This window comes from Carassius carassius, chromosome 15 (assembly GCF_963082965.1).
Source record: "Carassius carassius chromosome 15, fCarCar2.1, whole genome shotgun sequence".
NCBI classification, from domain to species: Eukaryota; Metazoa; Chordata; class Actinopteri; order Cypriniformes; family Cyprinidae; genus Carassius; species Carassius carassius.
Genome location: NC_081769.1, coordinates 26,828,600 through 26,844,542, shown reverse-complemented (window position 1 = coordinate 26,844,542; position 15,943 = coordinate 26,828,600). Strand labels below are relative to the sequence as shown.

Below are 15,943 nucleotides of genomic sequence, written 5' to 3'. Positions count from 1 at the left end.
ATTACATTATTCTTTTATTTATATTTATTAGTTTTTTTATTAGTATTTTACAATTTATTAGTATTTTTTATTTTATTTTACAAACACAGTTAATGGAGAGTTCTTATACATGTATGCTAAATTTAAAAACATTTTATTTTTCTATTCATTCTACACGGTGTAAAATTTTAAAGGGATAGTTCACCCAGAAATGAAAATTCTGTCATTAATTACTCACCCTCGTGTCGTTTCAAACCTGTAAGCCCTTCATTCATATTTGGAACACAAATTAAGATATTTTTGATGGAATCTGAGAGCTCTCTGACCCTCCATAGATAGCAAGGATATTACCATGATCAACGCACAGAAACGTAGCAAGAACATCAGTAAAATAGCCCATGTGACATCAAGGGTTCAACCATAATTTTACGAAGCTTGATTACATTCTGTGCTACTCTTTCCTAAATGGTGGAAGACTGTAACATGGGGAGAGGAATTGCTGAATAAATTGTTGTTGTTTTTTTGCGCACAAAAAAAAAAAGTTCTTGTAGCTTCGTAAAATTAAAGTTGAACCCCTGATGTCACGTGGCTATGGAACAACATGAAGGTGAGTAATTAATGAAAGAGTTTTCCTTTTTAGGGTTGAACTATCCCTTTAAGCCTTTATCCTTTTATTTCAGTAAGAGCAATACTATTGGTCAGGTGGTGTCCTATTTCATAACTGTTTAGTTTTCTGTTGGTCTTCCCGCAGTCATCCACACTGGCCTTGCATCTACTGAAAGATGTTTTCAATGGGAGGTTACCCACACCAGACCAAACAACACTTTCTCTTGCTTGTTAAAAAAAGAGCATATTTTGATTTGAATTTAATGCATCCAGCACACTGCAGGGAATCTTATACCTCACTGCATCTGTGGAAATGAATTAATGAATGAATAAAGATGATGTGTATATTGGCCTGAAAATAAAAGCTCTGTTTATGTATGTGCCTTCTCAGGCCGTGTGAGTCTTGAACCCACTAGATTTGATGAATGGTGATGGACAGTCTGATTGTAGTGTTCCGATTTCTCCGTGCCCAACAACAGTAGCTTCTTCAGAGATCAATGACACTGAATTCCAAATAAGCGTGTCCCCACAGCCTTTGTGTAATCACTTAAACATGTGTTCTGAGGTGCTCACCATACTCCCTGCGCAAGTTTCCTCTCTCATGGTTACTTAAGCATCTGTGGTATTTAGATCCAGGGAAGACCCAGAGACTATCGCATATCCAAATCAGACTCATCCCATCAGGTCCTCTGCTAAAGGGACTATACTCAATCTTTCAGCTTTTTTGTTTACAGACATGGCGCATTAGGCTGAGGTTTTAGCTCATTATTATATGTAGCCAGGTTGTTAAAAGGATATTTGAACCAATAATTCAAGTTTTCTGATCTGCTCATTTTATATTGTTTGAAATTGAAACCAAGGGTTTCTTTCTACTTTATATTACTAAAGAATATTTTTTTTTAGAATGTAAAGGCTGTTATTTTTAATGTGAGTTAAAGGAACACTCCACTTTTTTTGAAAATAGTTTTTCATTTTTCAACTCCCCTAAAGTAAAGGTTGAGTTTGACCGTTTCCGAGTCCATTCAGCCGATCTCCGGGTCTGGTCTCCGATAGCACTTTTAGCTTAGCATATATCATTGAATTTTATTAGGCCGTTAGCATCTCGCTCAAAAATGACCAAAGAGTTTCTATATTTTTCCTATTTAAAACTTGACTTTTCTGTAGTTACATTGTGTACTAAGACCTATGGAAAATGAAAAGTAGCGATTTTCCAGGTCGATATGTGTAAAAACTAGACTCTTATTCCGGTGTAATAATCAAGGAACCAAAGCTTTTCATTTTCCGTCGGTCTTGGTATATGATGTAACTATAGAAAAGTGAAGTCATTAAATTTTGTCTTGGTTGTCCTAATTCTTTAATTACGAATTTATCCTTATTGCTAGAACGAATGAATGGTATTTCTTTTAGTGACACGATAGAATTAATCTGTTCTGAGGGAACGTTCAGCTGACAAAGGCATAGATGTCCTCATCTGTTTTTTTTTTGTTTTTTTTTTCACAATAAAGATATTAAAGTCTTTGAGAGCACTTGGGGTGATTCTCAGTTTGACAGAAATTGCCCAAAAAGGGGCGGTACTAAACACAACGTGACTCGACGCTGATTGGATTATTTAGAGGCAGCACAAACAGTCTAGAATTGTGAAAGCTAGTCTAACACTGTGGTTGAATGTAAAAGAGAAAAAAAATCCCTCTCTTTCCTTTGGTGGTGCGTTGCCCAATTGCCCTAATGCAGAAACCGCCATTGGGAAAAACATAGAAACTCATTGGTCATTTTTGAGCGAGATGCTAATGGTCTAATTAGATTCAATGATCTATGCTATGCTAAGCTAAAAGTGCTACCGCCAGACCCGGAGATCGGCTGAATGGATTCTTTTGATGCACATCTAGGAATACATTTTTTCTGTATTTTAGTTTTCATTCACATTTGTTGTTTCCATCCAGCATTTTTATTTGAAATAGCAAAATCTAAAATAAAATATGTGGATGAAATGCCAGGCTGCTGTCAGTTACAGAAAATATGCCATAAAGTTGTTTTACTGTTAAAAATAATTATCATTAAATTAGCCATATGTTACATACTTTAGGCAAATTAACTGTCTGCTTGTGCCAATTAAGAAAGTAGATGCAACAGTTTGGCAACAGCCACGTTCGCAACCACAAGATGAAAGCAGCAGTAATTTTGTTCTTGGAACAGCTAATATCAGCTCTGCGTGTAATGTTAAATTTTATTTGTTAATAAAACACTTACATGCATGTCAAGTAAATTTACAATGAGAAACAGGAACCCCAATTTAAGAACCAACAGTACAGGTGAAAAGAACATTTAATTGTATGTGAGCTTTCCCTTAAATTGCATTGTTTTTTTCTTTTATCATCTTTTTAGGAGTCGTACACCTACAAAGATCCCATCACAGAGTTTGTGGAGTGTCTATATGTGAACTTTGACTTTGATAGTGCTCAGAAGAAGCTGAGAGAGTGTGAGGCGGTAAGTTCCAGCTGTCTTTTCCTGTTACCTTTTTATTAGCTTGTTACTCAGCTTGTCCTTAAAAGCATGGCACACCCTCCTCTTTATAGGAACTTTGCAGATTGATTGTATCTTCTCTCATGTTCCTGTTTTCCCAAAAGCATAAGATTCATAACGTTTCATAACAGGTTCCATTAGCGAAAGCGTTTGAAGAGACTATCCTTCTCTTAAGACGTTGAGCTCATCCTTCACTACTTGTCTGGCCACAAAAAGCCTTTAGCTTTGTAATTTATGCAGATGATGTCTCGATTTCCCTAATGATGAGATGTGATGTCATCACAATGAGTCTCTGACCTCTGATTGGTCAGAGGCATCCTCTGAACTTTCCTAGAACTGGTGACAGTCTTAAGCGATGCTGTGTCATTTTACTCCAGCCACAAACAGCCTACCCTTCTGTTTCGGGCCCTGAAAGGGGTCTTAAAGCACAGCGGTCTCTACACGCCGCGGTGTCATGGCCAGCTATGGAAGTGGGCCCCTGAAAGAGCCTCTGACTCACCATTTGTCATGTTTTTATGAGAGCGGGTAATTGTCAGATCACTGGAATGGTTAACAAGAAGTGCTTTTGGTGAGCAGAGGCGGACAAGCACTGGAAAGAGCTTTCTGTGGTACAGACAAGCCAATGATCTGTATTTTTATTCCTGTTTATAAATGGCCTTCCATAATGGTCACTTCATCAGTTTTCACCCTTGCCCTGCTGTGTCATTCTATGTTTTCACAGTTAAACTACTGACTTTTATTGCCAACACGGCACCGACAAAAAAACAACAATAAAATGGAGTAACAAGATCTGTTTCAAAGGAATAGCTCACCTCAAAAAATTTCACTTGTCATTGTAATTGTACTTTTATTTTTGAGAGAGAGAGAGAGAGAAATTCTGAAGACTTGTAGTCGCTCTGTTCAATGCAGTATTCATTGAAATGAAACTGAAGCTTTTGAGTTTCAAAATGTCCAAGGCACTATTAAGATATCGCTCATGAGCCATATTCCAAATTTACATAATATTTACATTTATGCATTCAGCAGACAACAACTTAGTGCTTTCAGGCTATACATTTTCTATATATATGTGTGTGTGTGTGTGTGTGTGTGTGTGTGTGTGTGTGTGTGTGTGTGTGTGTGTGTGTATGTGTATGTATATATGTGTATATGTATGTATATGTGTATATGTATGTATATGTGTATATATGTATATGTATATGTATATATGTGTGTATATATGTGTGTGTATATGTGTGTGTGTGTGTGTGTGTGTGTATGTATGTATGTATGTTAGTGGTGGGACGTTATCAGCGTTAACGTGAGACTCTTATCGGGCGATAAAAAAAATATCGCCGTTAATCTATTCTCAAAGTTGGGTTGGGAGCTGGGTCTATACTAAGCAAGCTATGATGACTTCACCTTGATATTTTATATAACTGACTGGCTGAGGCCAGCCTAAAAATATGCTCAGGACAGTTGACGGGCCACTGCTGCGCATCGTCATGAAAGCTTATCTTTTTCACATGTTTTTAAGCCTTACCGCTTGTCGATTTAAACATTAGAGCATTCAAACACAAGACACGGAAAAGCTGAACAGAGTAGCTGGTTATTCGCGCGCTGTGTTCGGTGCGTACGAGAGAGATCGAGAGCCATGTATCACGGACCGCGACACTGAACCGAGCTCTCTTCTGCGAAGTTCTCCTCGAAGTCCCTCCTGCACCTGAACGAACAAATACAAATCGCAGTTTGAACAAACAAAAAGATGTGAAAGAGCCCTATTCAGTACTCGCGGTGTTCTGATGTTCAGGGCTCAAGCAGAGAAAGGAGTCTCAAAACACTTGAACATCGAATTTGCTTATTTTTGCTCTTGTGCCGACAAATACATACAAAATATGTCAAAATATCCACCTTGGAAATTATGCTCGAAAAAACTCAGTTATTTCTTAAGTGAAAGTAAACAGTTGAGGAAAAAATGGGATGTGTATTATATTGGATGCGTTCATCGTCTCTTAAAGTGACCGCGCCTAATTTAGCTACTGGCTGCTGTAATGTTAATCCAAGAAAATGAAAGTAAATCACTCACTGCTCTTGACTGAATTACTTTGTAGTTTTAACAGTCAAACCAAAAATTATTCAGACACCAGATATAATTTTTGATATATATAGCAAAACTGTAATGTGAGATGTTGAAGGTGTCTGAATAAATGTAGGTTTGATTGTATATTTCATTTTTACATTGAAGACTATCCAGTGCTATTTTACATTTAATTACTTGGTTTCTGTACCTTGACACCTACAAACTTGAAAAAAACTTAAACATTGGTCTGAAACAGGCGTAAGGTTGTTTGCACCTTGTGCAATGTGGAATTAGTTTACAGCTTTTTCAAGCACTTTGTGATGCATTTTGGAAACAGGAGATGAGCCCCGGTTTTTTTTTCTTTTTTTTTTTATATATATATTTTTTTTCACAGTACCTGTGTTCCCTGCGAATTGAACCCACAACCTTTTGCGCTGCTAACGCAATGCTCTACTACTGAGCCACAGGAACAAATATTTTTGTATTATTTTTTATTTTAATAAATCTGTGTCTGTAACCTTTCCCATAGTGAGCTGTCTGAGTCATCACTTTGGACGCATTCAGATCAGACTCACAAATTAATCTTTCAGAATAATTCACTGAAAAGATCCAACTCAAAAGAATGATTTGTTCATGAATCAGACATTCTTTTCTTGTTCTCATATATTTGGATAAGAAGGGTGGATGTGAAGATTTTATTCTATATTGCGTATTTGTATAACGATTAAAATTTTCCATCCATTTATCAGACAAAGCTATCATAACTTGGAATATGGTATATACAAGTAATAAAGACCATGCTTATGGTGCTTTTGCATGATCTTCTAATTTTAAAAGCATCAGTCTGTGCTCATCATCTTTACAATTTCTCCTTTTAAGTTCTGCATGAAGAAAAAAGCCAGACAGATTTGGAACCTAGTAATAGTAATTGTAATTTTTAATAAATTACTGTATGAAATATATATATTTTTTTTTCACAGTGTTTTTAGAAGATTTTAGAGCTGCTATTACAAAACACCAAATTCAGAATATGCTGTATATATTAAACCTTTTTTTTTTTTTTTTAAAGAGCTTTAATAAGGGTCGATGTTCTCTTTTCTTTACAATACATTGGTTTTATCATTACCATAGTCTAGGAATAGTGCAAAAACTTTTGCTACCATGTGATTACAGACGTCGTTGGCACAGCACCAAATTTTTTTTTCGCCATTCTGATCCTGGAAAACATTGCATGTTGACCTAAATGCATTTGGTACGACAAATTTGAAACGACAAAAAAATATTTTACTTTGAATGAGAACGTCTCAGTGTGATAAAAGACAGAAATGGCCTTCAGGCGCATTCTTGGTTGCAGTAAACACATTACATTACAAAGATTCATCCCAAGCGTAATTAGCTTGAGTGCCTTTAGCCTAGTGTGCACTTAAGTTGAAGCTCATTCCTGTTCTCTAAATGATTATGAATTCAAAAACCAGTTGCACTGCCCATTTTCTGCCATTGTCTTAAATAAAACAATCCAGTTTTGTTTAGCAACAAGCACCTCGTATGTTAAATAGCAGCATTTTATAAGAGAATGAAATAACCCAACTTAACATTGAAATGGGAACCTTCCTAAAATGCTGACATGATTTATAAACATTTACTTCTGTGAGCGTGCCCATTTGATCAGGCCAGCTGTTTTTCATTCTACGCGTTTATCATCAAGAAGCAGAGGAAAACGAGGCCCAAATCACCAGGAGTTGTGTTTTTTAGTGGGGGTCTCTGCAGGTCTAACTGATCGAGTCATTTGGGAGCTCTCTATTACACTTTGCATGCTTGGAGGCCAGGCTTTGTAAGGCTAACAGTAATTAGCACACCTGCATCTGTGAGATCTCGTGAGAGCCCTCCAGCTACTGGACCTCCAGAACCAGGCATATTCTACGAGAGCTTAGCCCAGACACTGCGTAAATGGTCACTAATTAGTACTGACCCTGATTATGAAAGCCTGAGGCATTATCGAGATCACAAGCTGCAAAAAAAAGTTAAACACTGTGGCATGTGAGCATAACTGGCTAGGCTCAGATGTATGTCAGCTCTAAATGCTCGCAAATTCACAGTCTGATTGAGTGGTGACTTAGAAAATCAGAGTTGCCCGTCTACAACAGCCCAAGGCTTTTCCTGTTAGACTGTTGAAGCCTTGCAAGTCATCAGTGTCTGCGCTCGACCGCCTTTACTTGTACAAAAACAAACTTCCTCTTACTGTCAAACAAATGGGAAAAAAAGACAAATGAGTGTAAATTTAAAATAAAGAAAATATTATTGAAAAGAGGTGCATGACCTCCAAAATTGTTCTCTCCCCCTCAGGAGTTCAAACAAAATATTATTTCTACAATTTATTTTTATTAATATATTTGTCTATTGACAATTTGTCACCATTTTAAATAAAAATATCACTTACGAGATTTAAATAGATCCAGAAAGAGAAATAAATTATAATTCAAGACCCCTAGAAAGCTTTTCTCTCTCATTTAACACATTTATTAGTCTTTAAATCATTCATATTTTTTTCAGTTTATATATATATATATTTATATACATATATAAATGTGTGCGTGTGTATGAACCTGATTTTTCAGCGTCCACTGCTCCAAGTATTTTGGTGTCACATGAGCCATCAAAAATTTGACGCTTAAGAAACATTTCTTATTGAGCAGTTCATACACTCTTAACAATTTGTTTTTGTGGAAACTATGATGCATATATTCTTTGATGAATAGAAAGTTCAGAATAATAGCATTTATTTGAAATGGAAATATTTTGTAACGTTATAAAAGTCTTAACTGTCACTTTTAATCGATTTAATATGGACAAAGTATTTTCTGAAAACTCATACTGACCCCAAACTAGATGTCTGAAACAACCTAAAATTACCCAAATGCAGCACCGTTGTTTACAAGCAGTTCTTTAGCATATCATCAGCACCCATGGCTCCAGAAGTTTTGCAGGCCGGTGATTTAATCTAACTGGACACGGTCCTGGATCTGTAGAGACTGACCGCATAAGTGTTCTGGGATTTTCTTCAAGCTGTGGATCATCACATTGCTTACTTTGCATCGTGATTACCTTATAATGCTTATCCAGTCAGATTTTGTAATTTTTCCTTCTTCACATGATCCATCTCAGCCATTTGAACAATGGTTTGGGCTCATAAAGTCTATGCTATGCATAAAAGACACAACCTTATATAGTCCTGTTAATTTTGTTTTTGTTTTTGAAGACTGAAAAAAAAGGTTACTCCTTTAAGATTCCAGTTAGCTGAAAGTGTTTTTTTTTTGTGCTACATTGAAATTGTCATAGACTTGTTCTTCCTCTTTTACAGGAAAACCTCGTCAGTAGTAATAGCACTTAAGCAAATAGTTATCAGCTTAAGATAAGATGTTGGCAATGATGAAATGTGTGTTAGCTGATAGGGCCATCGCCATGTAGCTGGGATTTCTTCAAGCAGAACCACAGAGATGGTAGCTTTCAAAGCCTAAGCAAACAAAGTGGGGGCTGTGAGCACCAATGCGCACACAAAGTTGCGGGAAGGGGGACAGCATGTGAACCGTGCAGGGACAGCGGGGGCTCACACATGTCTTTAGCCATGTGGAATGCACTGACTGTTTGCGTTTTGACTGCAAGGTAAAGTGCATACTATTTACAAAAATGTGCAAACAATAAAACCTGCACAAATAAGTGCAAACAAGCAAAATATGAATAAATGCAAAAGTGCAAACTATATACACAAATGTGCTAACAGACAACTTACTAAAAGATGCAAAAGTGCAAACTATATAAAGATAGTGCACAGAATTAAAAGGTGCAATGTTGTAGAAGTAGGCACAATTGTTTATTTTTTTCTGCTGCCACTCAAACAGGACCTTGGACACATCAAACATTGCCTGCGCCCTGTGCTCCTCCGGCACCCTTCGCAGCATGTCGGCAACAGTGTGCCCAAACCGGTCGCTCTCGTCATTTCCATGACTCAGTCTCTGTTGCAGCTCGACCCGCCGTTCCTCCAACTGAGCCTCCAACCGAGCAACTTGCATTTGGACCCAGTCCTCTTGTTCCTTCCTCTTCCTTTTCTGTGCCATCCTTGGACTGGGGCACTGAAGAGATGTCTGGGGGGACTGAAGCGATGTCTGGGGGGACTGAAGAGATGGCTGGGGGGACTGAAGAGATGGCTGGGGGGACTGAAGAGATGGCTGGGGGGACTGAAGAGATGGCTGGGGGGACGGTGGACATGCTAGTTGGTCGTTATTGGCTGAAGGTCTCACAACAGCCGAACCATTGGAGTTTGAGCTTGAATCGCTCCCATCCTGCGATTTATGAAAGAAATAGCAAATAGTGTAAGTTAGTCTTTTATATATAAAAGCTGATGCATCCAGTGTTAATTCACAGATAAACAGAGCTATGAATACTGCATATTCCTACATTGCAAATGCTACGTTGTTGCGTTTGTATTATCTGCAAGCCCAATATAATTACAATCTATTACATATAATATAAATACAATATAATTAAAACCCATTACACATGCTTTTTGTTTCCCAGGTATATTATTTTTGCACTAATCAATAACGTTACGGCGTGGTAGCATTGCTAGTTAAGTTAGCTAACCTAAAAACAACAGAGGTTCATAAAGGACGTGCATTATTTACCTTATCGTCAAAGTTTGACTCCGTAAGCCGGTGTTTCACATGAGGTGCCAGTCAAGACAGGAATAAATAAAACGCTGGGACTTTTTTCCCTCCTGGATCCCCGCTCCTTGTAGCGAGCTTTTTACGGAGGCGAATGTACTTGTCTCGACAGTTCTTCCATCTCTTCATACAATCCGCTACATCCAAACCGACGTTGGAGGAAATCTCTCTCCACGAATTCGCTGCCATCTGGCAGTCTTTGTATTCTGCAGAAGACGAGTCATACAGATGGCTGTATTTCCGCACTTCAACTAATCGCTCGGTCACTTGGTCCATTTCCATTTTCTTCACTGAACTTTCACATGAACTTCTGAATTTAAAAATGGCGGGCGGTGCAGAAGAACACGCCGGAAATGCGTAGCCGGAAATGCGATGCTACCAAGCCGACCAATCACAGATCTTGCGGTCCGCGTCGCCGCGACGCGTAGTTACATTTTTGAGGAGGTGCGCGTCAGTGTACGGCGAAGGGTACGACGTATGGTACACGTCAATGCGTATGCTACGCCGTACCTTCTACGCGCACCCGACGCAGAAGTATAAATTGGCCTTAAAGCACACCAGGTCTCTGCAGGATGTGGAGGTTAGTATGCGGTGATCAGAACTCAGCTGCTGAGCGTCTGAGATTGATAGTAGATGTTAGTTGAGACATTTGAAAGCAGTGGCAATGTAAATTGGTTCCACCGCACAGCCTGGTGCACCCTGCGGCAACGGGCAAGACAAATGGTGATAAGTCACAGCCAATGTGGTGAATTTGGTGGCTGGCTCTGTTCCTGCCATGTTTCATGTGGGGGCTGTGGTTTTCCAAGATCTGAGGTTAGAGTGCTGAGAATGACCCCCGTTTTTTTTTTTGCTTCCAGATACTTTTTTTTTTTTTACTGTGAGGAAATCATTAAACACCGTTGTTTATGTGTTAGCTATAGGCCTCGCCTGCATTCATTTCCATAATTTATCATATTTCTATTTTAATTTGCCTTGCTTTTGGCTTTTTCCCCATACTGTTATTCCCCAACCAGGTGCTATTACAGCGACCTCAGGATTAAGTGGAACTTTTTTTTATTTCAGTTCTGAGTTTATATAAACTTCCTGTACTGCTCATTGTCCCATTTAGCCAGACTTTTCTGTGTTCCAGCAAAGGTTGGGAACAAATGCTGCTTGTAAAACATGGACAATGAGTGCATTTACATATGTTTATGAAGAATTGGACACACGAACATTAACGTAAAAAAATCAGAATAGTCAGACATTTTATTTTATATTTTACAAATAAGATTTATATTTATGCTATTTAAGTTTGTCACAATATAAAACATGCACTACCTTTTTAAATATTATTTTATTCAGCAATGATGCATTTAACTGATCAAAAGTAACCGTAAAGACATTTACATTGTTACAAAAAAATTCAAGTACCGTAAATGCTATTCTTCTGAACTTTGTTCATCACAGAATCCTGAAAAAGTTGATCACAGAGTAATGGCTGCAGAAAATACAGATTTCTGATCACAGGAAATAAATACATTTGAAAATATTTAAAAATGTTAAAAATCACAAACAATTTTAAATTGGTAATATTTTACAATATTACTTTTAAACTTTATTTTTAATCAAATAAATGCAGTCTTGCTGAGCATAAGAAACTCATTTAAAAATATTACAAAATCATACAGTCACAACAACTTTTGAAATGAATTTTATGGAGCAAAAAGCCTTTATTTTTTTTAGCGGCTCATATTTTGGGGTCATAAAAAGTGAAAACGTTTGAAACGCAAATTTTTCCGAACTTGCATGCCTAATCAACATAGGATTGAATGCATTTTCATGCACAGTGTCTAATGTGAAGGTTTATATCTTTTAAAGGTGCTGGTGAATGATTTTTTCCTTGTGGCCTGCCTTGAGGACTTCATTGAAAATGCCCGCTTGTTCATCTTCGAGACCTTCTGCCGAATTCACCAGTGCATCAGTATAAGGTTAGCACTCTGATTTTGATGCAGTACAAAATAACTTTGCTGGATCATGTAACAAAACAGTGAAATACCATTTAAAGTGAACAAATTGATGATAAACTGTTGTCAGGAATGATCAAAAAAAAAAAAAAAAAGGTAGCAGGTCTGAAAATGTGTCCACAATGTGGGAACGCTTCCTGTTTCCTCTCTTCCATTCCCACTCCACTCTGATCAGTTTTTATTACCCAGTGTGCTGGAGGAAGCGTGTCCAGAGACCAGCTGCCAGCACCTCAATCTCACACATGGAGACACGCATTCAGAACCAGACATCCCAGGCACATCCACCCATCTGTTTTGGAGCATGTCTAAAGGGTCTACATATTGGCCCATCTTAATAGCTGCACCCCATCTGTGGATAATACAGCGGACTTTTGTCTTCCAAGCACCACTTACTCTGTTATTGTCTGTTGCGTTGTCACATCCTTGTTAGGACTGTAAAATAATGGCGCTTTGAGATTTTCATGCACGCTAATTCACTCATAGCGCAACCGAAGAGGAATATTCCTGCAGTTAAACAAATTATAGAGACTAGTTAAGGTATATTAACAGTGATTCACTTTGACCATTAATCCATATGGTTCAATTATCACTGACATAATGCATCTTCTGAATTCCTCATAGACACTCCGGTCTGCGTCCGGCTGAAATGTGGCAGGTGTTTTATTACCACTTTACTCTGGTTGCTCTTTTTTTTTTTTTATTGCCCCTTTTACGGTATTTATATGGCATCGTAGACTTCCAGGGAAGACACGCAATGGTTTCAGTCCCAAAGATTTTCCATTGGTGGAAAAGAAGTTCTCTGTATGGAAAGGGTGATTTGGGCGGGTGTCACTGGTTTCCCTCTGCCTGGTTCCTATTAGCCTTCCAGTGACGGAGTGCAGAGCAGAGAGGCCGCGTTGCCCTCCTGCCTGTTTAATGAGCTTTCATAACTAGTAGTCTTTGAGCATCTGTCCTGCATTGTTTTTCCTGCCATCACCTTTGCGCGCCAAGCAGAAAGCACTTGACGGCGAACTGGAGATATGCTAACAGGTTGCATCTACCTTGGGGGATTTATGACATCCTTTAAATCCCGAAGGGAACCATGTTCATGAATGCACACGCTCACCTGACACTATCATATACCACATTTGATGAAAGCCCTGTAATGGCCCTGTAATGTAAATTTTTTTTTTTTTTTTTTTTGCATTTTCTACAGTAGTGCACATGCATAGATGTAGCCATTCAGAATTTATTTCTCATCTAACCAGCCACCCGACGATCAAAAACCAGCCATCCCCAGGTTCTCACACTATTTCCATGCTTCATTGTACAGCCTAATTGCTTGCTTGCATTTTCTGAGCTGTATAAAACAGAGAAGGGCTGGAGTCAAGGTTGAAACATGGAATGTGATCAGGCTCTGTCCAAATCTCCAGTTGCAGATAGTCTGGAATTGATTTGGAGTCCTGGCTCTTTTTTGGCAGTCTCGTTGCAATTGAATCCATTTTCTTGTCAAAGGCGACAAAGGTAATGCTGAACTAGGAAACTCAATTGTGATTGCTGTTTATCTGTTCAAGTTAGTAGCTCAAAGGAGTCACCTGAAAGGCTGCATTTTCTCTGTTTAGGGGATTGGAAAACATCCCTTTAATTTATTAGTGCATGTCACTGGTACAGTACGCAAAAGTCCTCTGCGGCTAATTGTGGACTCGAATGAAATGAATGCCAATTTTGTAGCACTTTTGTTAAGTTTACAGTTGTTGGCATTGAATGAGGAAGCAGGATTTTTATTTCTGTTCTTGCCCTCAGCATACACCAAAAAAGACCACAACTACAAATGGCTTTATATATAAAAATGTCCGGAAAAGGCTCTATTTGAAATCCAGTTTTATGACTTTCACTTTTGATGGCCTTTGCATTTTTGTGTCTTGTCCTCAAAGACTTAAATTCCCAATTGTGCATTCATTGGCCCTGATGTGAGTAGTCTGTGAGCGCTTAATGAGAATTTTAGTTGAATGGCGTTTCCAATCTTGTCATCTGTAAATCATTGTGGTCTCTTACAGTCCACAGTAATTAATTTTGCAGTTGATTTGCAGGGCCACTGATATAGGAGGCATTGTTGTATTTCATCTGCATGTTTTTGTTTGTTTTCCTTCCTTTAAGGCCCTTTCACACAAAGAATGCTAACTATAAAGGTTAACTTTATTATCAAAAGATGTTAACATTCTGTTTATAACAAGCATTTAGGCTGTTTCATCGTCTGCTGCTTTAAAAAGTGTAGAAATGTTTTACTGTTTTTTTAAAACTTTTTAATATTAATAATCAAATCTATTAAGTGTATTTTATTTATATATTTTTATTTTACGTAATTTTATTAACATTTTTATAATAACTAATAAAAATAATAATAATAATGTTAATTCAGTTTACATCTCTACTGAAAACTCTGCATTTCTCTAAGAAAAACCAGCATGTCATTGAAACTACCAACATTTTCTTCTAAATGAAGAGAAGAGGATGTTTTAATGGGATAAGGGGAATCAGTTTTACCCCAAGCTATGAAGCAGGGGTCACTTCCAGTGATGTGAATCTCTTTGTCTTCATATGGAAATGTTTAACAGTGCATTTGTTTTGAGTCTACTGTGTTTAAAACTTCTGTAGTGCAGGTCAGCACTGTATCAATTCGCAGCTGACCTTTTAACAGTCTACGTCTCCTGGAGTGAGACCGCTTGGCCAAGTCCCACCGGCCTGGAATCAGAATTGGATAAATCACCTGCAAGGAGCTGGTACATGCAAGGGGTCGAAGTGAAAATGATCCTTACCCTCCACTCTCCACCCCCCAACCCCAGAGGACCAGGTTTAAGCCTGTGTAAAATGAGACTGCAGCGAGAGGAGTCAAGCTGCTTGGCTTAAACCGCCCTGTCAGGCACTTATGCTTGAGTGGCTCGTTCACCCAACCTCAATCTTTTCCATAATTACTTCTTTCAGCGTTTGTATATTTTTGGTTTCAGTTCAGACTTTCGTTCATATTAGTGGCAAGCTTATGAACGTACTACCTTTTCCCCCCTTTCTCATTTTAAAGCTGGATAGAATTAGATTAGCATGTGTGTAAGCCATTTCATTGCACCGAGGCTGTGGTTGACCTTGGTCTCTGGTTTAGCTTGTCCGGAGGGTCAGCTCCCTAAAGAGGAAACTCAATCTTATTTGTTTTGAGTCGATCTTTGACTTTGGCTTGACTGACATGTGTCATGATTTAATTAAACCAGTGAAATAATATTCGTTGCCTCTTGCGTCACTAGAGTAAAGCGGCACCAAGTTTGTTCAAGCTGTTTATTTATCATGCGATTCTCTCCTTAAACCAGTCATTTGGATTGATAATCAAGTCTTTGGCATTTTCATAGATTTTTCTGTGAAAGCTCGCAAGTCTGCTTCGTTTCAGACATGGTCTAGAACTCTAGGTCTGTGGGCCTGTAATGGTTGTACAGCTATCTAAACTTCCCAGTGTCTTAATTGGTTTCCTGTTCCTTTTCGGCTGTAATTGTTCATCAGCGTGCCGCATGCTTTGCGGAGTTCTTTGGGGCTGCCGAAGAGCTTGGATTTCATGTCCTTGCTTTAACCCCTGGATTCGACAGGCATTCCTTTTTCCCGTAGCGAGTGTCACCGCTTGATGTTGGACATGTGTTAACCATCACCAGCTTGGAACTCGTGATGTGACAACTAGCACATTCGTTGGCGGTTAGCTCTTAAATAATGAGCTTTATGACCAATCTAGCCTGTCACGCATCATTTTCTGAGGGTTTCATTGGGAGCAAAATGATATAAGCTGTCATCTCTGCCTGTCTCTAGACCCATGCTGTTGCCACGGTGGATGATTGAGTTAACCTTTCACTGTGAAAGCATATTCATTGTTTGGAAACCTGGTGTGTAGAACAGAACGGGACTGCACTTTCTCACTTGCATGAAATGAGCTTAGCCGAAAAGAAAGCCAGCTGCGGTAGAAGGATTGTGGATCAAAGAACAGAGCCCCTGCTGCCATCTTCCTCCCTAAAAGACACGTCTGTGAAGGAGACACCTGGCTTCATTTC

General features: G+C 38.5%; 1 protein-coding gene across 1 annotated transcript in view; it reads left to right on the top strand.

Moving 5' to 3' along the window:
- Nucleotides 1-15,943, top strand: part of LOC132158726 (eukaryotic translation initiation factor 3 subunit E-A) — a 52,416-nt gene that overhangs the window by 33,151 nt on the left and 3,322 nt on the right. The window contains exons 9-10 of the mRNA XM_059568271.1: nucleotides 2,968-3,069; nucleotides 11,740-11,849. Of these exons, the coding sequence (XP_059424254.1) occupies nucleotides 2,968-3,069; nucleotides 11,740-11,849 (212 nt within the window). The remainder of the gene's footprint in view (nucleotides 1-2,967; nucleotides 3,070-11,739; nucleotides 11,850-15,943) is intronic.